Genomic DNA, 25459 nt, shown 5'->3' with positions numbered 1-25459 from the left:
GCGGCGGGCAAGGAGCCGGCGCTGGGGGAGGGGGGCGCCGCTCCCGCACCGCCCGCCAGCGGCGGGGCGGCCAACCCCATTGTGAGCCGGCAAACGGGCGTGCGGAGGTGGGGCGCGCTGGGAGTGCAGAGGCGGCGGCGGCTCGGCTTGCTTAACACCCCGGCAGCGACCGAAGCGACCTCGGCTCCGGTGGCAGCCGCGGCGCGTCCGTCACACAAAAGGCAGTCGAGCTTCCCCGGCGCGAGGACCGGCCCATGCCGCCGCCGAGCGCTCCCCACCTTACCGGCTTTCCTTTCCCTCCAATTTTGATAGGGAAGCGGGGCCGACGCGGGCGGCCGAGGGTCGGGGTGAGCCCGCGGGCGGACGGGAGATGCCGCTGCTACACCGAAAGCCGTTTGTGAGACAGAAGCCGCCCGCGGACCTGCGGCCCGACGAGGAAGTTTTCTACTGTAAAGTCACCAACGAGATCTTCCGCCACTACGAGTAAGGGCCCGGCCGGGCGCGGGGGTTGCGAGGGAGTGTGGGGACTCCCTCCCCAGTGTCCTTTTGTCTCCCCTCCCTTTCCTAACTCTGGGCTTCTGGCGGGGCGACTAGAAAATGACGGGTGGCCTCAGGCCCGCGTTTCTGAGCCCGACCCGGTGACGGCGCGGGGTTCCAGGGCGGCAGGACCCGCCGAGGTGCGTGTAGGGAGAGCGGGCCGGGGACGCGGAGGCTATAGGGTCCCTGGCCCGCCGTGTGGACCGCTTCTAGCAGCGGCTGCCGCCCGGCAGTCGGGCGGCGGAAACTCCCCGCCTCACCCCTCCCCGCCGCGGCCACACGCGCACTTCGGGGCCAGTTCCGGGATCCCCGCCCGGCGGCAGAGGGGATCCCCGCTCAGGTCAGCGGCGCGGGGCCGCTGTCCCCCGGCCTGGGGAGGGAATCCCCGCCCCCGGGGGCAGGAAACGGCCGGGCTGGGAGTCGTTTTCTCGGTCGGGAGTGGAACCTGACGTTGGAGCTGCCTAGGGTAGGGGCGGGAGGGAGCGGCGTTGAGAGTCAGGAAAGGAGGGGCCTCGCTGGGGGCCGTGGGGCCCGGGACACGACCCTCTGCCGGCGGCCTCCTGTCTCGTGCGGCTAGGCCTCGGGGTGTGCGACGCGAGCCGTGCGCTCTGTCACCGCCTCTTCTTGGTGACTAACTCCCGGCCCGGGGAACTCAGCGTCTCCGCCTCCGGGAAACCGGGTGAGGAAGAAGTCTGGGCTGGGCGGGGGAAGAGGGGGGGGAAAGAGCAGAGCCCTGGGCGCCCCTCGTTTTCACTTTCGAGTAGCCGGGTGGGCCGCGGTGGGGGTTGGGGGGAGGGGGTTAAGACAAGTTCAACTCCAGCCTCAGCCCAGTCTCTTTTATCCCCCTGCGCATGTGGGCCGCCTGACATGTGCCACTCGCTATTGTTTTGATAAGAATCCGGAGCTGCTGCGTGTGTAGTTTGAACCCCTACATTTTCAGTCTCTTGCCTGGTTTATCCCAAGGGATCCCCTTGTCCTGTGATACCAAACAACTGGGTGTTTTTAGAGATACGTGTTTAAACACAGTTTATCTCCAAGTGAGAACCTGAATTGATCAATCACTGAAATAGCCCCTATCCCCATTTTCTTATGCTTTATTCTCTCCACTCAGAAGGAATCTTTTGTGCTTAGAAACCAAGTGTTACAGCAACCAAATATAAATTGTGTGTTAAAGGCTCCTTTTCTGAGTGGGGGCTTGATCGTGGGAGGGCTTTAGTCAAAACTGCACCTGTCTGAGAAATGAATACATAGTGAAGTTAGTAAAGTCAATTCCTGTAAGCTGTTAAGTAAGCCTTCTTTGTCTTCAGCTCCACAGAAAATTACACATAAACATGTTATATCTAGAGAAGTTTTTCAGGAGACAGTACTTCTTAAATAGGAGTGTACATCTTACTCTGCTCCTGTACAGACTTGTTTGTTACTCAAATAGAGTTCACTCTTGTAACTACTTAAGTGAACTTGGATTAGGTAACTTGACAAGGATGATTTTTTTTTTAAGTTTAAATTAAAATCTTGGTAATACAAATTTTTAAAAAATTGTATTTAAATACGAGTGCCAACAAAATAAGAAATGGGCCTAAATTTCAAACTCTTCTCGCCTTTGATATAAGCAATCTTGTCTTTTTTAAGAGGCCCTTCTCACTTTAGAAGAGAGATTGAACATGGCTGTTATCTTTTTAAAACAATTTTCATGTGCTTTGGTTCTTGATTACTTACTATAATCATGGAGAAATTCAAAATGCTGAAATAAAGGAAGAGAGTTTTGGTAATCCAAGTCTTACTACCTTCCATTAATATTAAGGAACTGTGTCCTTTGTAGCATTATGACATTAAATTAAAAAAAAATTTTTTTTTGTTCCCTCTGTGCTGACGTTTTTTTGGGTTTGGGGAAATTGCAAGCAGTTCAGGAGAGGCGATTGGTTTGGGAGCAAAGATACTTAATTTACTCGGAACAAAGCAGAGCTACTGATATTCTTAGGTATTAGTCTTTATGATTTTGAATTGGTAAGATTGGAATAAGACTACCATTTCATTGTCTTAAATTTTGAGTTACTTTATCTTTCTCTCATGATTACAAAGATCTTCTAAAATACTGTGTATTCATAGTGGATATTATATGGTGGTCTGCAGTATTCTGGTAATTTAACCCTTAGCACACATCTAGAGAAACTATGAAGAAAACCTCAGTTTTCACTCATTCATTGAATCACCAATTGGTTTATGTGAGTTTGAAGATTATCCTTTAAGTGCATTATCTTGAATGTTTTTATTCTGTATTTCTCTGAAGACCACTATGCTTACTACTTGCTCAGGTTTTTTATTTCTTCAATATAACACCCTCTAACCAGTCTCAAAGAGATTTTTCTGCACCTCCCCTCCTTGTTCACTCCCAACACTTCTAACTCTGGTTCCCAGTGACTTTTTAATTGCTAAATAGTTTTCTGTCTTTATCTTATTTGATATTATAACCTAATGCTTCCTCTTTTGACCTTCTAGGCAGCAGTGATCACCCCCTCCATTTTATCTAGTGTACCATCTGCTGTTATTGCATTATAATGCAATGTATTTGTTGCCTCATATTTTCTCTTTTCCTAGACCCTGAATTCTTTGAAACAGGGACTATGGCCAGGATGGATCCTTAGTGGTCATATAGTACAAACTCCTTTATTTTGTTTGTTTGAATTACATGCTCTTTAACTAATTGCTAACTCTGTTTGACCTGATTTCCATAAGTAGACTCATTAAAAATGGCACATTAATTATAGACAAATGCGTAAGCTAAAGTGCAAAGCAATGAAACTGGACCATGTTTTCCACCATACAGAAAAATTAACTCAAAATAGATTAAAGACTTGAACGTAAGACCTGAAATCATGAAATCCCTAGAAGATAAGATAGGTAGTAAGCTCCTTGACATCAGTCTTGGTGATGATTTTTTGAATCTGACACCAAAAACAAAAGCAACAAAAGCAAAAATAAACAAGTTGGACTACATCAAACTAAAAAGATTCCACACAACAAAGGAAACCATCAACAAAATGAAAGGCAACCTACTGAATGGGATAAAATATTTGCAAATCATACTGTTTCCCTGAAAATAAGACCTAGCTGGACCATCAGCTCTCATGCGTCTATTGGAGCAAAAATTAATATAAGAGGTCTTATTATATTAGAGAGCTGATGGTCCGGCTAGGTCTTATTTTCGGGGAAACACGGTATATCTGAAAAGAGTTAATATCCAAAATATATAAAGATCTCATACAACTCAATAGCAAAAAAAAAAAAAAACACCTAAATAATTTAATTAAAAAATGGACAGAAGATCTGAATAGATATTTCTCCAAAGAAGATGTACAGATGGCAAACAGGTACATGAAAAGATGCTCTACATCATTAATCATCAGGGAAATGCAAATCAAAAAAACAGTGAGATATGAACTATCACCTCACACCTGTTAGAATGGCTATTATCAAAAATATTAGAGGCAGCTCTTTGCCCTAGACTCTGCCCCAGCAATTCCTGTGCCAGTGCTGTGCTTCTCTTTCTAAATAAACTTTTTAACTTCAAAAAAAAAAAAAAAAAAAAGACTAGAAATAACAAATGTTAGGAATGTAGAGAAAAGGGAACTCTTAAGCACTGTTGATGTGGAATGTCAATTGGTGCAGCCACTATGGAAAACAGTATGGCGGTTCCTCAAAAAATTAAAGCTAGAACTACCATGTGATCCAGCAGTTCCATTTCTGGGTATTTATCCAAAGGAAAAAAAACCACTAACTTGAAAAGGTATCTGCACCCCTATGTTCACTGCAGTATTATTTACAATATCCAAGATACGGAAACAACCTAAGTGTTGTTGGACGACTGGATAAAGAAATTATAGGATATACATATACACACATATACGAGGGTGCCAAAAACATGTATTCAAATGGACACTTTGGTCAATGTTGCTGATGCATTAGTTCGCTGTAATCAGAAGTGTCTGGACGCTGATGGTGACCACTTTGAGCATCTCTTGTAATTGCAGAAGTCAAACGTGACTTGCATTCATCCTTTTTTATTGGTGTGTATTACAATTTTAATCGTGTGTATTACAATTTTAATACCGTTTTCCTTAAAATATGTATACATTTTTTGGCATCCTCTGTATATATGTGTGTATACTACAATTTATTATCAGCCATAAAGAATGAAATCTTGCCATTTGTGACAACATAGATGAACATCAGGTGCATTATATTGAGTGAAATAGATCAGAGAAAGACAAATGCCTTACTATCTTATACTCGTATATAGAATCTAGAATATGTATGTGTGTGTGTGTGTATGTATATATATAAAAGTAGGCTCATAGATATAGAGAACAGAATTAAGTACATAATTAAATCTCTTAAATAAGATGAAAACATAATCTGTAATGTGGTTAGCTGACAACAATTTTGGTTTTAGATTTTTATTTGGCTGTGGATTGTTCAAAAATGGAATAGTCGGGTCTGAATACCAGAAATTCTAGATTTGTGGGATAGGAAAATGATTTGTGTTATCTAATGACTTAATATCCTAAACAAAATAACTTCTTTTTTTTTTTTTTTAGCCATTTAGACCCTTGCAATTGGAATGTATTTCCCATCTTTGAATGAGTCACACTTTTCATACAAAATGTAGAAATCTCTTCCACAACATCACTGACCAGTTTGTTTCAACCTGGCTTTCCAGTGACAGGTGTTTGATTAGTTTGTAAGGCCTCCTGTTTTCTTTATTCATCAGCTCCTCATTTATTCATTCAGTCCTTTCAACAGCTCTCTTTTACAGATGAGGAAGCTAGGTTTGGGGTAGGGAAAGTAAGCCTAAGATCAGTGTTGAAAACCCCCTACCTAGCAATTGGTGATTCAGCCACATCAGACTCTAGAGTTTATGTTCTTAATTACATCACATGGTGCTTATTATGGACAATTCTTCCTAATATTTGTTGAAGTGTGCACCAAGAACATGAGGGCATTGCTTGAAATTCAAGCTGGCGCTCTAGATCTTTGTGTAGGTACCACTCTATACTGTCTGCTCAGATATTTGGCTTCTTTACTATACCCCCAAATGATTAAGCTCTAGATATTAAATGTATAAACCAGAATGCCATCAGTTTTACATTTGGGGAAAATGCCTTTCACATAGACCAGTTCCCATACTGATAATTGGCAATGTATGAAATCTCGTTATTATCAGAAGGCCATTTGGTAAGCAGGATTTTTTAAGAAAGTTGGAAGATTTTCACAGCTAGTGTCTTCAAAATATGTGTTCAGCTACTCTTTAGAAATAAGTCTGCCATGTGGGCTAGATATTTGGGTCCATGAGTTCTTTTTTCCTTGGATGGTATAGCAGAGATTCCTAAATGCTTTTCTTTTTTAAGTTTTACCTTTTATCTGTTTAGCAGGCTTTCTTTGAACACTATATGTATATCAGTTATTATAGCATAACAGGCCACTCTAAAATTTAGTGGCTGAAAATCACTACCTATTTTATTTGCTGATGGTTCTTCAAATTGCCAATGTGTTTCTGCTGTTCTCTCAGTTCTCAATCACTTAGCTGTAGTCAGCTGGAGGCCAGGCTAAGGCTGTGTGAAGTAAGAGGTGCCCTCAGTCATAAGTCAGGGACCTCAGCTGGGATGGCTTTTTTCTGTGTGTGTGTGCGTGTGTGTGTGTGTGGTGTGTTTCCAGCTTTATTGAGATATAATTGGCAAATAGAATTGTGAGTTATTTAAAGTGTACAATGTGATGATTTAATATACTGGGTGACTTTTTTCAGCCTCAGAAGGCCAAGCTGGGCTTCTTTATGTGCTGGTCTCAAGGTTCCAAGAGGGTGAGAACGGAAATCTCTCAGTCTCATTTAGGTATTATGTTGATCAAAGCCAATCTCAAGCCTGCTCAGATTCAAGGTGGTGAAATAGATAGACTCCACATCTTGTGGGAAGAGTATCTAAGTCATATTTCTAAGGAGCCTGCACACCTCAATCATCTTTGCAAGTAGTGTACCTCTAAGCCAGGGGTGTCCAAACTTTTTTCAACGTTTTTCACCAAGGGCCATATGCAGTAAAATACACAAACAACCGGGCCACTCACTCGAGGTGAAGTACGTATTGCCTCACCTGGTTTATTTAAGTAAACTAAATATATTTTTGGAATTTGCTGTGGGCCAATAAAAAGTGGATCGAGGGCCACAGTTGACCCGTGGGCCGCAGTTTGGACAGCCCTGCTCTAAGCAGTTAAGATTTTATACTTAGGTTGTCCTGATTAGATTTCGGCTGTTTGCTAATACCTATTTCCCTGAAAATAAGACCTAGCTGGACCATCAGCTCTAATGCATCTTTTGTAGCAAAAATTAATATAAGACGTGGTCTTATTTTACTATAAGACCTGGTCTAATATAATATAATATAATACAATACAATATAATATAATACAATACTGGGTCTTATATTAATTTTTGCTCCAAAAGACGCATTAGCGCTGATTGTCCGGCTAGGTCTTATTTTCGGGGAAACACAGTAGTTCCTTTGCAGTTAATTGCTCTTCTTATCTCTCTTCCCAGTGCCAGACTTTCTCTTCAAAGATTGTCACATCTTTTATGTTTTCCTCTGACATTGTTCCTCTACTTTACTGGTTATTCTCCGGTGTGTACCTCTAGGATCTCTATCGCAAATTTGGTACCTGCACAGTAAAAATTGATACTGTTTATTAAGTGCACATGTGGTGGGCATACTATTTTATCTTATTTAATTTTCATATTGACTGTTCATGAAAGATATTGTCCCCATTTTACAGAAGGGGAACCGGGTTCAGTGAGGTTGTGGAACTTACTGCAATTCACATTCTACAAGTGGTAAAGCTGAGATTCATTTTCCTCCCTCCTTGCCATTCATATGTGTACTTTCTCTGTCTAGAAATACACAAAAATAAATGTGGACTGCCATTGAGGGTACATTTGTTTATTCTTGACACTATCCTTTGGAGAGTCTTTGGAGATGCTGAGATAATTTGTCCCTCTAGTGAGAAATGAATTCATGTCTACAGCACAAGGGCATAAATTACATATGTGCTATGGAGCCAGTGTAATGGGAGCATAGAAAATTGAGCTGATAACTGCTGCGGAGTTGAGGAAACCCTCAAATAGGAGATCACATCTGAGTGGGGTCCTGAAAGATGGAGCTATTAAGACACAGAATAGGGAAAAAGGGCATTCTAAGCAGAGAATGCTCTAAAGAATACTTTTTAACCAGAGAAAACAATATAAAAAGGCATAGAAATGTGAATTTGCAGTTCACTTGAAATTTGCCCTTTTCACATTCATTATTGTTAAGCTAGGACTTTTGTTAAGCTAGTATAAAGTTTCACCTTTGTTGATTTCTACTTAAGATTTTAGTCTCTATATTTAAAAAATCTTTACTGCTATTCCTTACCTTAGTGTCATCTGCAGATTTTAGGAGACTGCCTTGTATGTTGTCATTATCTAAGTCTGTCTGATAGCACTAAGTAAAATACAAAGTTATTTCTTTAAAGCTTTTTAAAATTAAACTTTGTATTTTTAATTAGTCAAACTTTTTCCCTGACCATTTATGAATAAATGTAATTTTCATCTAGCTGGTATTTTTCTGTATTGTATAATATAAAGCGTGTTAAATCTGCCATGCCTATGATCGCCTAATCTGCTTTTATAACCCTGTCAGTGAAGGAAATTCTTAGAACAATTGATGCTGTCTTCTAAAAATTACTATTTTTCTAAGTTTATGAGCCATACTTCCCATATCTTGCATACTATATGCTGTTTAAGTCAGGAATTATATCAGTTTTTAACCTGTGGCTCCATTTCTCAATTACACTAATTATTTTGTGCATAGGGTAGTTTGCTTATGTCCCTTAGATCTTTTCTGCAGTATTGTGCTGGATCTTTCTTATCTTTGCTTATGTCTAGTTAATAAAAATTTGGCTCTTGAGTACACTTTTCATTTATCTTTTCTGAATTGTGTTTGGTTTCTGGTTTTTGTCAGTTCATTCTTAATCTTATTCTACTAGATTTTTAGTTTTCCAAATAACCAGCAAGTCATCAGTATGTTGCCCTTTGTTCCTTAGTTTGTTCACCAGAGAGTTGGTTGACTTTATATTAGAAGTGTGTTCTTACCAGTAGTTGACCTGCTAACTCAAGCAATTTTTTCTTAAGAAATAATGGTAAAGAGCAGAAGTCATCAAACTTAAAGGGCCAGATAATCCATATTTTAGGCTTTGCAGGCCATAAGGTGTCAGTTGCACCTACCCAACTGTCAGATGATGTGAGAAAGCAGTCAGTCAGACAGGATCTAAAGGTGTAGGTATGGTTGTGTTCAATAAAACTGCAAAGACAGGTGCAAGGCTGGATTTGCCCTCTAGTCCAGCAGTATGCCCATCTCTGGTAAAGGGGATTGTTGAAGGAATATAGTAATAAATTGAAGACATAATCTGTATTAGCCTACACATATATTCATATAAAACAGTACTTTGTATTTTATAATTTTTTGCTCTCAATAGTAAAATATGCTTCTTGTAAAAGTTTCATTTTGTAATATAGAACTTGAAGAGGCACTATAACCTTCCCCCTACGGTTTAGTATTAAGAAAATCCTGTACATTTGAATGTGTATGATGAATGGGGGGAAAGCAAAATTACAGAAATGGGAGAAAGTGAAGGGTTGTAATGTTGGAGATGGGGCCATGCTGGGAGGGAGTGATGAATAGGAAAAATTGTCCTTGGGCTTTTTTTCCCTTGCATTAAAATTGCCACTGTGGTAGTGTGCCCTGCCTCCCTCTCCTGAGGGTAGACCGTTGTGCACAGCAGGGTGTAATATACTGTATTAGGCCATGTATAATGTGTACTTTTTTTGCCCCAATTTGTGAGGGAAAAATAAGGATGCACATTATACGTAGGTAGTACTAATTCTGTATCTATATAAATGTTTTTAATTCTTTTCTTTATGCTTATGAGTAAAAGTGTAACTCTGGAAATCAATAATGATATCCGTATACAAAATAATACCCTGGAATACGATAATTGGTTTTGTTGAACTTAAAATGAACTTGAAACAATGAAGAGTTCTTGGCATTCTATGATGCATAAATGTCGTGAAGTTGTTACCGGTACATAAAATTTCTTGTACCTTGTACCTGTTCTTGTGTTTTGTAGTCATTTGTTACATAAAATTTCTTGTACCATAATATATTACCAAATACTGACCTGCTATGGCTAGAGCTGTGCTGTCCAATAGGAGCCATGACTTGGTGCAGGATTATTAAGAACTTGAAATCTGACTAGTCAGAATTAAGATGTGCAATAAGTGTAAAATACCTACTAGATTTTGAAGACCTAGTACCAAAAAATGTAAACTATTTCAATATTGATTACATATTGAAATAAAATCATTTGGGTATATATTAGGTTAAATACAATATAAAATTAATTTCATTAGTGTTTCTTTTTTAAAATTTTTTTTCTTTTTTTTTAAAAATGATTTTATTGGGGAAGGGGAACAGGACTTTATTGGGGAACAGTGTGTACTTCCAGGCCTTTTCTTTTTTCCAAGTCAAGTTGTTGTTCTTTCAGTCTTAGTTGTGGAGGGCGCAGCTCAGCTCCAGGTCCAGTTGCCGTTTTTCTAGTTGCAGGGGGCGCAGCCCACCATCCCTTGTGGGAGTCCAACCGGCAACCTTGTGGTTGAGAGGATACGCTCCAACCAACTGAACCATCCGGGAGCTCAGCGACAGCTCAGCTCAAGGTGCCGTGTTCAATTTTAGTTGCAGGGGTCACTGCCCACCATCCCTTGTGGGACTCGAGGAATTGAACTGGCAACCTTGTGGTTGGGAGCCCACTGGCCCATGTGGGAATCGAACCGGCAGCCTTCGGAGTTAGGAGCATGGAGCTCTAACCGCCTGAGCCACTGGGCCAGCCCTCTTTTAAAATTTTTAAATGTGGTCACTAGAAAATTTTAAATTATGTGTATTGCTAGCATTATATATTTATTAGCACTGTTTTAGAAACTAGTTAATGTGTGAGGTATTTAGGCTTGAAATACATTTTTCTTAAATAGTACTAGATATAGTTAAATTATTAGAAGTATACATCAAACATATTTGCTATATGTTGGTGGTTTGGGAAGCTGAGTCTCACCGACATGTTTGTTTCTATAGGAAAAAGTTTAAAATTTATAAAGTTTTCTAAGTCAACTGTAGTTTTAGGCAGTAAAACAGATAAGACCTCTTTCAAGATCCATCCATTCATTTTGTTCTGCACCATTGATAACCACCTATGGTTATGTTTGTTGCCTCTCTCTTAGCTAAGAAGTTATTTATCTGACAGATTTTCTTGCTTATAAGAACAGATTATATTTTTTTCTCTCTCTTGCCTTTTTTTCTCCAACTGTTTCCTTTACAACCCTAACTCTTTAACACGACTTCCTCCAAAACATGTTCTGGTATTTCTTGACCTTTTTTTGTTTGCGTCTCCTCCTTCCCTTCCTAGGAATTCCCAAGGGATATCCGCCTCTGTCTTATAGTCACTTTTTACTTTATGCTTTAATGATACATCCATTATCCCACCTACTTAAGAGAACATGTTTCAAAAGGATCTTCTTTGTACTGAATTATAGTCATGTAACTTGGCATATGCATGCTGTCTGTTTAGATCTCATTTACATTAAGGTATGATTAGTTTCGCTTATTTCCACAGATTTCATTTTTTGTTGTTCTACAGACAAATATACAAACAAAATTGTCTTAATGAAATTGCCCTCAAATCTTTTAGAATGATGAGAGTGGGAAAGGGGGATTTCAGGAAGGAGAAATTAGAGAATAGTAAATTTTATTGGTTACATATAATTATTGGAAAGTAGACCAAGTATAGAGAGGGAGAAAGTATTTATGCATCTTACCACTTAGAGGCAACCATTGTTAGCCTTTTGGCGTATCTCTAACCTTTTCTGTTTAAAAAATAGTGTAAAAATAATATACATACATGCTCAGTATAAAAATTCAAACAATATAGAATATTTAGAACAAAGTTTCCTTTTCCTTCCTTCCCAGTCCCTCCCTTTCTCTATAGGGAACATCTGTTTATAGTATTTATATAAATACACACATTTTTATTGCTATGATTAACATACATGGGATTGTGTTAGTCAATTATTTGAGTTTTTCTTACTTAATATACCTTAGAAATCTTTCCATATTATAGCTCTTACATTTTAAAAGTGAATGGGTAGAATTTTTGAAAAGAAATACTTATTTTAAAAAATTTCAGAGGTGCAGGAAAGGACTGAGTGGAATGATCCTGCAGTCCCACCCCCACTCTGTAGCTATTACCTTGTATAATATTCCAGAAATCTTTTATGCTTCTTTAGCTTATCTTGTCCTTCCTTCCTTTTCCTTTCCTTTTTTCTTTTAACACAAGTGGGACCATAGATATTTAAGAACTCCTCTTATACTGTTTAATGATTATAATTTTTCATCATGTGAAATACTATAATTTACATAACCTTTCTCTTAATGTTAGAAGCTTAGATTTCCCAGTTTTTCACTATTATAATAAAGTCTTTTAAAGTTCATAGTCAAGTGTTTGAATTGACTCCAGTGTTTTGACTGCTTTGGAACAAAAAGCTTAAAAATTAGAAGGAAAAAGAAAGGTTGACTTTATTTTCAGTTTCACTCCCAGTTTTAAAACTAATGGAAATCAAAGTCCGGTTTTGGCTGAATTTACCTTTAAATTATAAAATATAAATGTCTAGTTTAAATGTACTTTTTCTTAAGTTTGTATTTATGTGTAAGTTGACCATTACTAAACCCTTGTTGAGTTCTATGATTCTATGTAAATTTTTGCAATAAAGGCACAATTCTTCTTCAGCTTTTAATGTAAAATTTGTGAAATGATAGGTAATGGATTTTTATTTTTGTTTTTTAATCAGTGACTTTTTTGAACGAACCATTCTGTGCAACAGTCTTGTGTGGAGTTGTGCTGTGACGGGTAGACCTGGACTGACCTATCAGGAAGCACTTGAGTCAGAAAAAAAAGCAAGACAAAATCTTCAGAGTTTTCCAGAACCACTAATTATTCCAGTGTTATACTTGACCAGCCTTACCCATCGTTCACGCTTACATGAAATTTGTGATGATATTTTTGCATATGTCAAAGATCGATATTTTGTTGAAGAAACTGTGGAAGTCATTAGGAACAATGGTGCCAGGTAAAGTACTTCTAATTTTTTCTTTTGCTTTCCGTACATTCACATTGCACAAAATTCAAAGTATACAGAAAGGTTAATTGAAGAAAGCTTCCCTTTTACTATCCTCTAGCTACCCTGTTACCCTCCCCAGAGCTCTAGTGTTAGCAATTTCTTATGTATTTTTCGAAAGCTAATTTTTATATAGACCATCAAAAACATGTACACACACACACACACACACACACACACACACGCAATCTCCTGCCCCTTTTAATGGAAAAGGTAACATACGCTACACTACCTTTTTTCACTTAAAATATCTTGAAGATCATTCCATTGCTTTATTAACCATTCCTTCTCTTTTTTATTTACTGTATAAGTCCATTCCATGGAAGTTTCATCTTTATTTAAGAGTTAAAAAAAACCTTAGATAAAGATATCTATTATGTCTTCTTATTTACTTGATAGTTTAAGTATGCCTATATTTCTTGCTGGGTTTTAGTAGTTCCTTTAATGAGGACTGAGTTTTATATAATCCACTAAGTTTTCTTTTACCCAGGTCTTCAATAAAAAAGTGGATTTTTCATATATGAAAATTTTAAATGACACTATCTGTGGCACAGAGTTTAAAATTAATCAGTGCTTTCCTAAAGTCTTAAGCATTTGTGATTGCTTAAGTCACTGATATTTATCATAATAATCCTTATTTGCATTAAAACTTTGTATAGCCTCTTGACTTTTGGGGCAGTGACTGTAAAATGTTTTCTGGATGTTTTTTCCCTCTATGTATTGACCTGAATGTAGTTTTTTCTTTCTGAATTTTAAACTTTGGCAGTCAAAAGTTATTTAATTGTTATTTATTATCTTTTATTTTGGAAAATCATGAGTTTATATGTAATTTCAGAATGTCTTAAATTATAATCCATTTTAGTTATTAAATCATACTATACATGAATCTTAAAAAGCGAAGAGATGTTTATATTAAGATCTAAATTTGTTGGGATTTGATTTTGGTGAATAATTGAATAAGGTTTTTTTCTTAATTATAGAAGCAACAAATGGCAAAAATTGAAGAATTTTTTCATGTCTGGTGACTTTTGGAAAAAAGTTTATTTTTATTTTAAGGGGAAGAGATTTATATGTCACCAGTAATCCCACCAATAATATACCCCTTTTAAAATAGATCAAATTAGAAATACTGTTTTGAGGCATGTTTTCTGGGTTTTGGTGATATACATAGAAAACAGATTTTTGAGTGTCAAGCTGTATTACTGAAAGGAATAATAGGGCCGTGTTTGAGAACCAGAAGAATTTTTTTCTCCATATAGTCGTTTTTATTTAACTTATGCCAAAAATGTTTTATGATTACAAATCATTGGAATACATTAAACTAATATTAGTAATGTTGCTTATATCTAGAAACATAGTGGTTCAGTGTTTTTGTATAGCTTTTTTTGTTATACTTTAAAAATGAACTTTAAGTAGTTGTAGCTGTTAGCAGTAAACTAGGGCACATTGTAGAAATGGGAAATCTGGGAGTCATAATTTTATTGATTATTTGTTAAGAAACATACCTCTTCTTGCTTAAGAAGCTTTTAAATTGTAAAGTATAAGAAATTGGTATTTTTCTGAAAACTTAAGACTTAATTTTCATAATGCATACTGGCCATTCTTAATCTCTGTGCGGGAAGGACAAATTGTGGACGACTCCTTGGCTTTTTGTCTTTAGCAGCTGGGTGGATAATATGATGCAGAAGCTTCAGAAAGTAATGTCATGAGTCTAGCCATCTTTGCCCTTATCTCAGGCCCACATGTTTTTGATTGCTGTGATAATTTCACTGACATTCATAAGTGTCACTTTCAGGCTAGACACTGGGTTGGGTTCTGTGGTATGAAACGGATTAAGATGCCCTTAAAGAGTTCAGTTAAAAGAGAGATAAACATGTTGACTTGCCAAGTGTTAAAATAAACGTATGAATGAAGTAATTCAGGAGCATCAAGGTCTAGATAGAGTGCTTGAGAGGCCAGGCCTGGGTGCCCTACACTCACTCTAACACTGGATATAATCTTTTAATCTTTGCCAAATCTAGTGATATCTCAGTGTTTATTTGCTTGTTCAAGTCCTTTGCCCATTTTTCTTTTTGCTTGTTTGTCATTAATAGATTTGTGAGAGCTACTTATTAAATAGTAGGGATATTGTACTCTTAGTAATATTGTTGCAAATGTTTTTCCATTTTATTTTTCATTGTTTTTCCTAAATATGTAGTTAATGTATGAGTAAAAAGAATTTTTAAATTATGTATAAAGAATAATAATATAATTAAGGAATAAAGAATAGAAATACAATAAATATTCATGCATTTGCCACTTGGTTTTAATAGAATACTTTTATCTTTGATTTTTGTGTACAGTTTGAGAAAAGTTACGAATTTCTAGTTTTATGGGAGGCAGAATAGTGTGATAGTCTAGGCTTTGGAGTCAGACTGACCTTGTTGGAGAATGACATCCTTTCAGGTTATGGTGAGACTAAAAAGAGTGCATGCGGTATACATTTTGAATTGCTACATAAATAGAATATAGCAGCATTTTACTGGGGAAATAAGGCTGTTGTTGGCTCAAGAGACTTATATGGAAGTTAATATTTTTCTTCTATGATTGATTAGCTTCTATTAAAAATCATATTTTATGTTATAATTAAGCTTCAAGCCTGGCTTGAGATTTCAGCAATTTTGATTCTGTTTCTGCATATACGCTATCCTTTTATCTTTTTCACTTAAATTTCAGTTAGAATAACTTTAATATGTAAACTTGACTAATGACTGGATTTCCTCAGGTTGGAATTGTACCTCCACCACCTACTTACTACTTGTGTAACTTTTTTGCAAATATTTAGCATCACTTATCTCTCCTTTGCATACTTAGTAGAATTATTTTGAAGATTAACTGAGATGCTGTGTGTAAAGTGCCAGGCACACAGCAAGTGTTCAATAAACAAGTAAAAAAAGTTAGTCTTTCCCATTTTGATTTTTGAGTTCTCTGTCATGCTTATAAACTCTTATTCTATTACAATGATACGGAGAAATGATATTGCATGATGTTTTTCGTGTGGAATGTGTTCTAGACCCCAAGGAATATATGTCTCTTCTGGCTTCACATCTACTTGTGTAACTTTGGGATTGAGTTCAGTTTCGCGGTGATGGTAGTGGTAAGATCCCGGCATCCTTAAGAGGTAGGCTAGCCAGAGCCCAGCTTCGGTGATGAGAGAAGCTCCAGATTGAGTTTCCTAAGTGTCCCTTTTGACTTTCATGTGTAGGCTCCTTCGGCCTTTATACCTGGCAGCAGCCTGAGGTTTATCATTAGGGGCTTATTTAGACAATTAAATGGATTTCTCCCGGTGACAGAAATAGCAGTCACTTATTGTCTTCATGGGATCCACTAGTATGAGATATCTGTGTTCCCACTCCCACCTTTCACTCTTCATCCTTTCTCCACAGAATGTGAAGAACTTGCTTACATAGTGCACACATTTTTATCTTCTGCTTTTTTTGCTAAACAAGCTTTATTGAGATATAATTTACACACCATTAAATTTGCCCATTTAAAATGTGCCTTTCAGTGTGTTTTAGTATATTCACAAGGTTGTGCCACTATCACCACTATCTAATTGCAGAATATTTTCATCACCCCAAGAAATCCTGTACTCATTAGCAGGCACTCCCGACTGCCCTCTCCTCTCAGGCCCTGGCAACCACTAATCTATTTTCTGTTTCTATGGATTTGTCTATTCTGGCATTTTATAAATGGAATCATATAATATGTATCCTCCTGTGTGTGGCTTCCTTCACTTACTATGTTTTCATGGTTCATCCACACTGTAACATCTATTTTATTTCTTTTTATTGATAAACAAATTCTGCTGTATGGATCTCTTACATTTTTATGTATCTGTTCATCAGTTGATGGACAGTTGAGTTGTTCCACTTTTTGGCTATTATAAATAATGCTATTAAGAACATCCATGTACAAGTTTCTCTGTGAACATAAGTTTTCAGTTTCCATGGGTATATGTCTAGTATTGTAGTAATTGCAAAGTCATATGGTCACTATGTTTAAGATTTGAGGAACCTCCAAACTGTTTTCCAAAGCAGCTGCATCATTTTATCTTCCCATTAGTGATGCATGCGAGTTCTGGTGTTGCCACATCCCCACCACGCCATATGTATGGACAATTTGTTATTGTCCTTTTTTGTAATTTTTATTTTGCCATCCTAGTGGGTGTGAAGTGGTACCTCATTATGGTTTTGATTTGCATTTCCCTAATGACTAATTATATTGAGCATCATTTCATGTGCTTATTCATCATTTGTATATTTTCTTTTAAGAAATGTCTATACTGGTCCTTTGCCCATTTTTAAATGGGGTTGTTTATCTTTTGATTACTTAGTTGTAAGAATTACTTAGCAGATATATGATTTACAAATATTTGCTCCCATTTTTTGAGTTGTCTTTTCTCTTTCTTGATAGTACCGCAATCAGCTAACAGATTCTTCTAGAAGATCCTTTGTCATTGCTATGGCAGAGGTAGTAAAGAGATCAGCTGACTACTTGACTGAGCCAACAGTTTAGTTCTTTACCCTCCCCATCCTGATTACCACCCAGCCTGCCTCTTAATAATGCTGACATTTGTTCTAGGCTACTTCCTTAGAGCCTACAAGAGAAATGAGAAGATGGGTGGTCTTGTGAAAAGAACACTAAACTAGGAGTCAGGTCTATTAATTCTTAAATACCTACCAGATGCTTTGTGTACACGTTATGTCAGCAGATATGAGACAAGAACTCACTGTGTCCATTTACAGATAAGGAAACAGATCCAAAGAAGTTAAATGATTTTTTTGTAATTGTTCAACATATATTTACTCATCTCCTGCAATTTACTTGCACTGTTCTAGACACTGGAGATAGAGCAGTGAACAAAACAAAGCCATTGGAGCTTCCATTCCAGCCCTAAAAGTAGTAAATGGTAGGATTTAAATTCAGGTAGGGCTGACTTACAAAATCAGTTCTTTTTACTGTATCACTGTCTCCTTAGTTTTGGATTCTGCCTTTTATGACTAGCAGTATTGGCTCTGAGCAAGTAATTTAAGCTCTTTAAGCTTTAGTCTTTTTCATCTGTTAAATAGACCTCCGCCTTACAGTGTTGCCTCATAGGATGAAATGACGTGATGAATGTGAATCTTTTTAAGCTATATTATATAATATTGCCGTTTGATGTAGGTGTTCTGTTAGTATTTGATTGTGTTTATTGAGTGCCATGCAGTTTGTTGGGGTTTTTGTTTCGTTTTTTTCGTTTTGAGAGATGCCAGTAATGATGTGCGCTCCAATAGCTGCCTGAGCCAGTGTTACTTGGAATCAAACTCCCTATTGCAACTCTGAAAGGAAACCCCCTTTAACAATTTCAGTGTCTTAGAAAGACACAGTTGTTTGTTTTTGAAGTCATTCCACATTTGTACATGATCTTCTAAAAATCACTACACAAGTAGGTTTTAAGGCATCTATGTTTCAATTAACTTTATTATATCTTTTTAACAAGCCTGATAATCATTTTTTAATAAATAGTTGGGAGGATTGTGATCTAGGGAACTCAAATGCTTGCATGATAAACCCATCTTCTCTCCCCCACCCTGGAATTGGAGAATTGAATAAGGAAAAAGGAGGTAGAAGTTACACAACAAACAAACATTTTGGACAACTGAGTCATTATTCAAGACTAGAGTTTGAGAGAATCTGGAAAATTGAGTCAAAATATAATTGGGTATTTGGTAATTTTTTTAAAATTAGACTTGGCTTGGGCAACTTGTTTTCAGACATTTTACAAGCACAGTCAAGAAGTTCTCAGAGCTACAAGAATTCATGGAGATTTGAAGCAACAGGTGTGAGAAGGTACTTCTGAAAGTTGATATACTGACAGCAGCAAGAAGTGGCACCTATAACAAAGAAGGACAGGAAATGAACGTTAACTACAAAGTATACTGCCCTGGCACAGTATATAATGGTAGTATTAGAAGACATTGCAGAGTCGGCAGTGTTTTCAGTTTCATTTTAATTCTCATGATATTGATAAGTGACTTAGAATTTTCAAAATTGTTATATGCTCCTCAGTATTTATGCAAAGAAGTTGAAAACTTATGTCCACAAAAAACCTGCACACAAATATTTATAGCAGCTTTATTAATAATTGCCAAAACAGAAGCAACCAAGATGTCCTTTAGTAGGTGAATGGATAAATAAACTGTGGTACATCCAGACAATGGAATATAATTGAGTGTTAAAAAGAAATGAGCTATCAAGCCATGAAAAGACATGGGGAAACCTTAAATGCATATTACTAAGTGAAAGAAGCCAATCTGAAAAGGATATATGTGGTATGATTCCAATTATGACATTCTAGAAAGGGCAAAACTATGAAGACAGTTAAAAGATCAGTGGTTGCCAGAGTTTGAGGTGAAGGGAAGAGATGAATTAGTGAAGCACAGAGGATTTTTAGGGCAGTGAAACTACTCTGCATGTACTGTAACGATGGATACATGTCATTATTCATTTGTCCAAATCCATAGACTGTACACCAAGACTGAACCTTGTAAACTGTGGACTTTGGGTAGTGATGATGTATTATTAATTAATGTAGGTTCATCAGTTGTAACAAACGCACAACTGATGGGAATGTTGACAATGGGGAAGGCTGTGCATGTGTGGTGCAGGGGTGTATGGGAAATCTATATCTTCCTCTCCATTTTGCTCTGAACCTAAAATTGCTCTATAAAACTAAAGGCTTTAAGAAAAAAAAGTAAATGTTGGGGGTGAGGGTGGTTAGTTTCTATGGCAACTTCTTTATTGATCCTTTGCATGAATGCCAAGTACAGTAAGTCAACTGAGTCCTCACCAGGACTTACAGTCATTACTGGAGCATATTATGGTTAAGAAAAATGATAAAAATGGGGAGTGGCAAGTAAATTGAGGTCTACCTCTTTTCTAAGATAAAGGGAAATCAAGTGTTCGTGTCAGTTTGTATCTCATTGAACTAGTTAGCAGCAGCAGGAGGGTGAAGCAGAATAGTAGTGGCTCTGAAGTTCTTAGTTCCCTAGACAGGAGAATATTAGACAAATCTCACAAGAGGGGAGAGTGTGTATAGCTACTTCTGTCCCGAAATCCCTATGAAGAATAAAAGGGAAATTCATGTCTACATGGCTATTACACGGTTTAGGGCTGAGAAATTAGAGGGTCTTGTGAATAAGATACCATATTCTTTTCAACCTCCTTCATAGTCTGTTCCATTTGGCGAACGTAAGTTTATAGTTTCTTATATATATAGTTTCTTATATATATTTCGAATTTTTCTGAGAACGAGATAAAATTGTAATTTGTGAATTTTCTATGCTGCCTTGGAGGCCAATAGTATGGCACGTAAGTGAAATTCATTTGACCCATTGGTTCTGAATTACTATTTTAAAAATTGAGTTGTTTGTCTCTCTTAAATTCAGAGACCATCCAAAGATAAAGGTTAAAGTGAGAGAAATGACATAAGCTAAAATTATTTTCAATGAAAGGAAAAGTTGTAAAAGTACCAAAAAAAAAAAAAAAACCTCATCACTAAAGGCCAGCCAAATTTGTTTAAATTAAAATATATGCCAAGAGAATAAACCTGAGTAGAGGTCAGCACACCTTTTTAAAATGAAGGGCCAGAGAGTAAATATAGACTTTAGAGTCCATGTGGTCCCTGTACTGGCCACCGGATTTGGCTGTTTCAGTGCCAAAGCAGCTTTAGACAATATGTGAATGAACTTGGCTGTATTCTAGTAATTCTTTATGATCACTGAAATTTGAATTTCACATTATTTTTACATGTTACAAAATATGATTTTTATTTTAAACCATTTAAAAATGTATAAACCAAGAGCGGCCTGTTGGCTCAGTTGGTGAGAGTGCAGTGCTCATGACACCAAGGTCGTCAGTTCGAGTCCCACATGGGCCAGTGAGCCGTGATTTCCACAACTAGATTGAAAATAGCGACTTGACTTGGAGCTGATGGGTCCTAGAAAAACACACTGTCACCCAGTAAAAATTAAAAAAAAAAAAAAAAAAGTATAAACCATTCATGACTTGCATACTATATACAGCAGGCGGTAGTAGGTTGTATCTGGCTCATGGGCCATAGTATGCTGACTCTTGGTATAGAGGAAAGCTTACTGCTTAAATTAGGATTGTAGAATAAAATCCCCAGAGATCCCCTTTTTTTCTAGAACCTCAGTATGGTGGCGGAGGTCGCTTGGTATGGTAGAAAAAAGCCTTTGGAGTCAAACTGACTTTCCTAATCTATAAAATTGAAATAATATCTACATTTATATAATGGTTGTATTAGTTAGCTTTTGCTGCATAAGAAACCACCTCCAACACTTAGTGGCCTATAAACATTATTCTCACAATTCTGTTGTTGGCTGGAATGTTCCAAAGGTCTGGGCTGGCCTGTCTGGGGCTGGGTTGTCTAGGGCTTCTACTTTAGGATAGCCTTACTCGCCTGTGTGGGGCCTCAGACGGGAGTGGCCACTTTCCTATGGCCTCTCATCCTTCAGGAGGCTAGTCCAAATTTATTCCCAGGGTGGTAGCAGGGTTCCCAGCATCAAGAGAGGGCAAACGCCAATCTTCAAGCACATTTCAAGCCTCAGCATGCTCCATGTTAGCTAGTGTTCCACTGATGGTCACATGAGCAAATCCACAATTAACGTGGGAGAGGATCAGGGATGTGTGATTTAATGGGGCCATAACTGCAACAGTCCACCACGGTGGTCACTATTTGTTAGAAGCCCAGCATAGTGCCTGGCACATAAAGCATTCAGGAAATACTAGATCCTTCCTGTACTTGACAGAGACAAGTGAAGAGTCCGCCAACTGTGATTACTCATCTTTTTTGTAGCCCATCCCTTATTTTCTCACACCATAATCACTGTTCTTGAGAGTCCACTACATGTCATTTTAGGGAGATGATGACATTACCAGTAAACTTTTGAGAGCTTACTCTCTGCCAAGCACTGTTCTAAGCTTTTTTACTTATACTATCTTATTTAATTCCCACAACAGCCATATGTGATACGTGCTCACTTGCTCATTTTACAGTTGAGGAGTTCATACACAGGTTAATTAATTAAAACTTGCCCTAGGTCACAAGCGAGGAAGTTTTCAAGCATCGGCAGTGTCAGAACCACTGTGCTTCTGTTTAGGAGGAATACATGAGTATTTAAACAAATACTAAAGGATAGCACTTAAGCAGGATTAAAAGATGATAGGTGAATGTACTTACCACTCAAGATTTACTTCTCACATTATTTGAGCATTTTATAACTTTTCAAAGCATCAAGAGACATAGGATTTTGTTTATAGGTGGTTGGATTAAGCTTTTGATCGAACACTCTAAGATTGATCCAGCTCCTATTGTTGAGTGTCTGAAAAATCAGCATTATCTTCTGATCATTGATTCAAAGGGGGAAAATCTCCAATATCTAAACAGGTTCTCCTGCTATTTAAATTTTTAACCGTTGTACTTATCAGAAAGTACCTTAATTATTTTACTTCTGTACTCTAAGCTGTTTAAAACTACCTTCTTTTCAAATGTTTTGCTTGCAGATGAAAGAATGCTATCTAGTGGCAACAAAAGGTGACTGCAAGCATGGTTCGGGAAAATCAAATTTTCATTTATTTGTTGTTTTTCTGTCTTTTGGCACAGTTTCCAGGGATGAAAATGCAATTATTTATGGCCTTTTTCTTGGAGATGGTAGGGAATATTTTAGTTTTGTACTCAAAATATACACAAAGCCATATTTTATGTGATTCATTCAATAAACATTGTATGCTCAGTATTGTTGTAGGTCTTGGGAAGATGGTAGTGAATAAACCAAGGAGTAGGGGCTTTCATTTAAGTGCAAGAGAAACACAAATCACGATCGTTTCAGATACTCATCAGTGCTGTAAAGAAAATGAAACTTGATGTGATAGAGTCTCAAGTCATGTTTTTTTGTTTCAGCCAGTTGAATTCAATAACTTCTGAAAACCACTGCGTTAGATGCAACAGGATAATCAAATATGAGTAAAGCATTCGTACTTAACTGTTCTCAAGCATTGTATAAGCTATTGGTAGTAGGAATGGAGTTTCCAGGGCAAAGATAAGTGAAATACATAGTAATGACTAATAAAGTACTTAATAAGATAAATGCATAAAGAGACATCAAGAGGAGAGGGAATTGAAGAAAGGTGGTTCAAAAGTATACACTTCAGGTATAAGATAAATAAATACTAGGGATATAATGTACACCATGGTAACTATAGTTAACACTGCTATATGGTATAAAGGAAAGTTGTCAAGAGAATAAATCCTAAGAGTTCTCATCACAAGAAAAAATAGTTGTCTTCCTTGTGTTTTTTAATTGTTTCTATATGAGATAATGGATGTTAGTTAAGCCTAGTGTGGTAATCATTTTAAAACATATGTAAATCAAATCGTCATGCTGTACGCCTTAAACTTATACAGTGATATACATCAATTATTTCTCAACAAAACTGGAATGGCAAAAGGACATAGATAAGTCTTATTGGCTAGTGATACATCACTAACATTCGAATAGAATGAATAAAAGGTACTGTAGTACCAAATGAATTTAGCACTCCATTAATAATTTGTTATGATTGGCCATTAGAATGGGCTGAGGTTTACCTTTACCTGAGTTATCTTTTATAAAGGCATACTTGCATCTTTCTTCATCTGCTTCCAGCCAATGAGTCAGCATGTTGATTTCATTGTTATATTAACAATGTTTATGGACCCTAAGGATAGTAAACATATTTAGGTTATTTTCTTTGAGCTTCCAGCTAAAAGAATTTGAGAATGCAGAGTAATAAGTATAGTTTTGTCATCTTAATTTGTTAGTTGTGTATGTAATGATTTCTTTGTAAATTCGTAGTTATTTTCATGCACTGTATTTTTGTTGTATAGAAATCATCTGATTTTATTTGGTTTGACTAATAACTTAGGTTGTAAGAGAAAATACCAATATATTGAACTTATTTCCATGAAAACTAGGGATTTTATGATGAATTTTTATAATGTTTACAGTTAAGATGGAAACAAAATGTAGACTAGGACTCCCTTTACATAGTTTGTGCATTACACAGAACTTTCTGTGACTTTCTTCTGATAAATGTAGAGGCCCAGTCTATACTTCAATGAGATCTAACAAGTGTACCCACTTCAGTTTGCCATTCTTATATGTATTAATGATTTTAGAAAAGCAATAAATGTTTTTCTTTTAAGTTAAAGAATAGTTTAATACCTTACTTCCAGTAAGCCTTCACCTTAAGGAGTCTAAACTAATAAAGCTTTTTAAAGTACATTACTTTCTTGTGAGAAAATTCACTCTTTTTAGTGTATAGTTCTGACTTTTGACGCCTACAATATGACATAGAACATTTTCATGACCCCCAAAAGTTCTTTTGTGCCCCTTTGTAGTCAACCCTTGCCCCCACCCCCTACCTCTGGCAACCACTGATCTGTTTTCTGTGTCCTTATAATTTTGCCTTTTGCAGAATATAAATATAAATGGAATCTTGGGCCTGTTTCTGGACTCTCTTCCCTCCCTTTTATCTTTCTTTTGCTAATACTACAGTGTCTTTATTTACTGTAGCTTTTAGTAATGTGTATATTATACATGACTTTCATCTTTTATTGATTTCCTATGATGTGAAATGAATGCTTTTAATTGGAATTAATGCTTTCCTAATATTTATCATTAGCATTTTTTAATTTTAATTTAAAATTTATTGGGGTGACAATGGTTAGTAAAGTTACCTAAGTTTCAGGTGTACAATTCTGTAATACATCATCTATATATCACATTGTGTGTTCATCACCCAGAGTCAGTTCTCCTTCCATCACCACGTATTTGATCCCGTTTACCCTCATCTACCACCCCCCTGCCCCCCTTACCCTCTGGTAACCACTAAACTATTGTCTATGCCTATGAATTAGATGGGCCTTGAGATTATTATGCTAAGCAAAATAAGTCAGACAGAAAAAGTAGAGAACCATGTGATTTCACTGATACGTGAGATATAAAACTGAAAACAAAGGAACCAGACAAATAAAGAAACAAAATATTATTAGCATTTTAAATTAAACTTTGTATTTTGAGTAACTGTAGATTCAAATGCAGTTGTAAAATAATACAGAATTTCCCCCAATGGTACTACCTAGCAAAGTTACAGTACAATGTCACACCCAGGATATTAACACTGACATACTCATTGTCATGATGTACAACATTTCTGTCACTACAAGGATCCCTCGTGTTGCTCTCTTACAGCCACACCCACAAACCATAGGTTGTTAAACTTATTTTTCTTCAGATTTTCAGCTTCCTGAAACAAATAGGACTTGAAATCTTTATTGCCAGTGACCCGGTATAACTTTCAAGTTTGAAAATCTTGTTCAGTTTTTATTGGCTGAATTGAAGAATACGACATTCTCACTCAAAATAAGTTTAACATAGACAAAATGTTTGTAAACCAACCAATGCTTAGTAAAAGTACCTAGTACACCTAATAGATTGTTTATTGCTTTTTCTTATCAGCTAGGATTTGACTTGGGTACAT

At 37.0% G+C, this 25459-nt stretch overlaps 1 protein-coding gene across 2 annotated transcripts in view; it reads left to right on the top strand.

Moving 5' to 3' along the window:
• Positions 1 to 350: 350 nt before the first annotated feature.
• Positions 351 to 25459, top strand: part of BAZ1A (bromodomain adjacent to zinc finger domain 1A) — an 81238-nt gene continuing 56129 nt past the window's right edge. For both annotated transcript variants that reach the window (XM_019750453.2, XM_074328138.1), the window contains exons 1-2: positions 351 to 483; positions 12509 to 12787. In XM_019750453.2, the coding sequence (XP_019606012.1) occupies positions 371 to 483; positions 12509 to 12787 (392 nt within the window). In that variant the 5' untranslated portion in view covers positions 351 to 370. The remainder of the gene's footprint in view (positions 484 to 12508; positions 12788 to 25459) is intronic.

This window comes from Rhinolophus sinicus, linkage group LG03, assembly GCF_036562045.2.
Source record: "Rhinolophus sinicus isolate RSC01 linkage group LG03, ASM3656204v1, whole genome shotgun sequence".
Classification (NCBI taxonomy): domain Eukaryota; kingdom Metazoa; phylum Chordata; class Mammalia; order Chiroptera; family Rhinolophidae; genus Rhinolophus; species Rhinolophus sinicus.
The sequence above is the reverse complement of the archived record's forward strand: the minus strand, read 5'-3'. Positions and strand labels throughout refer to the sequence as shown.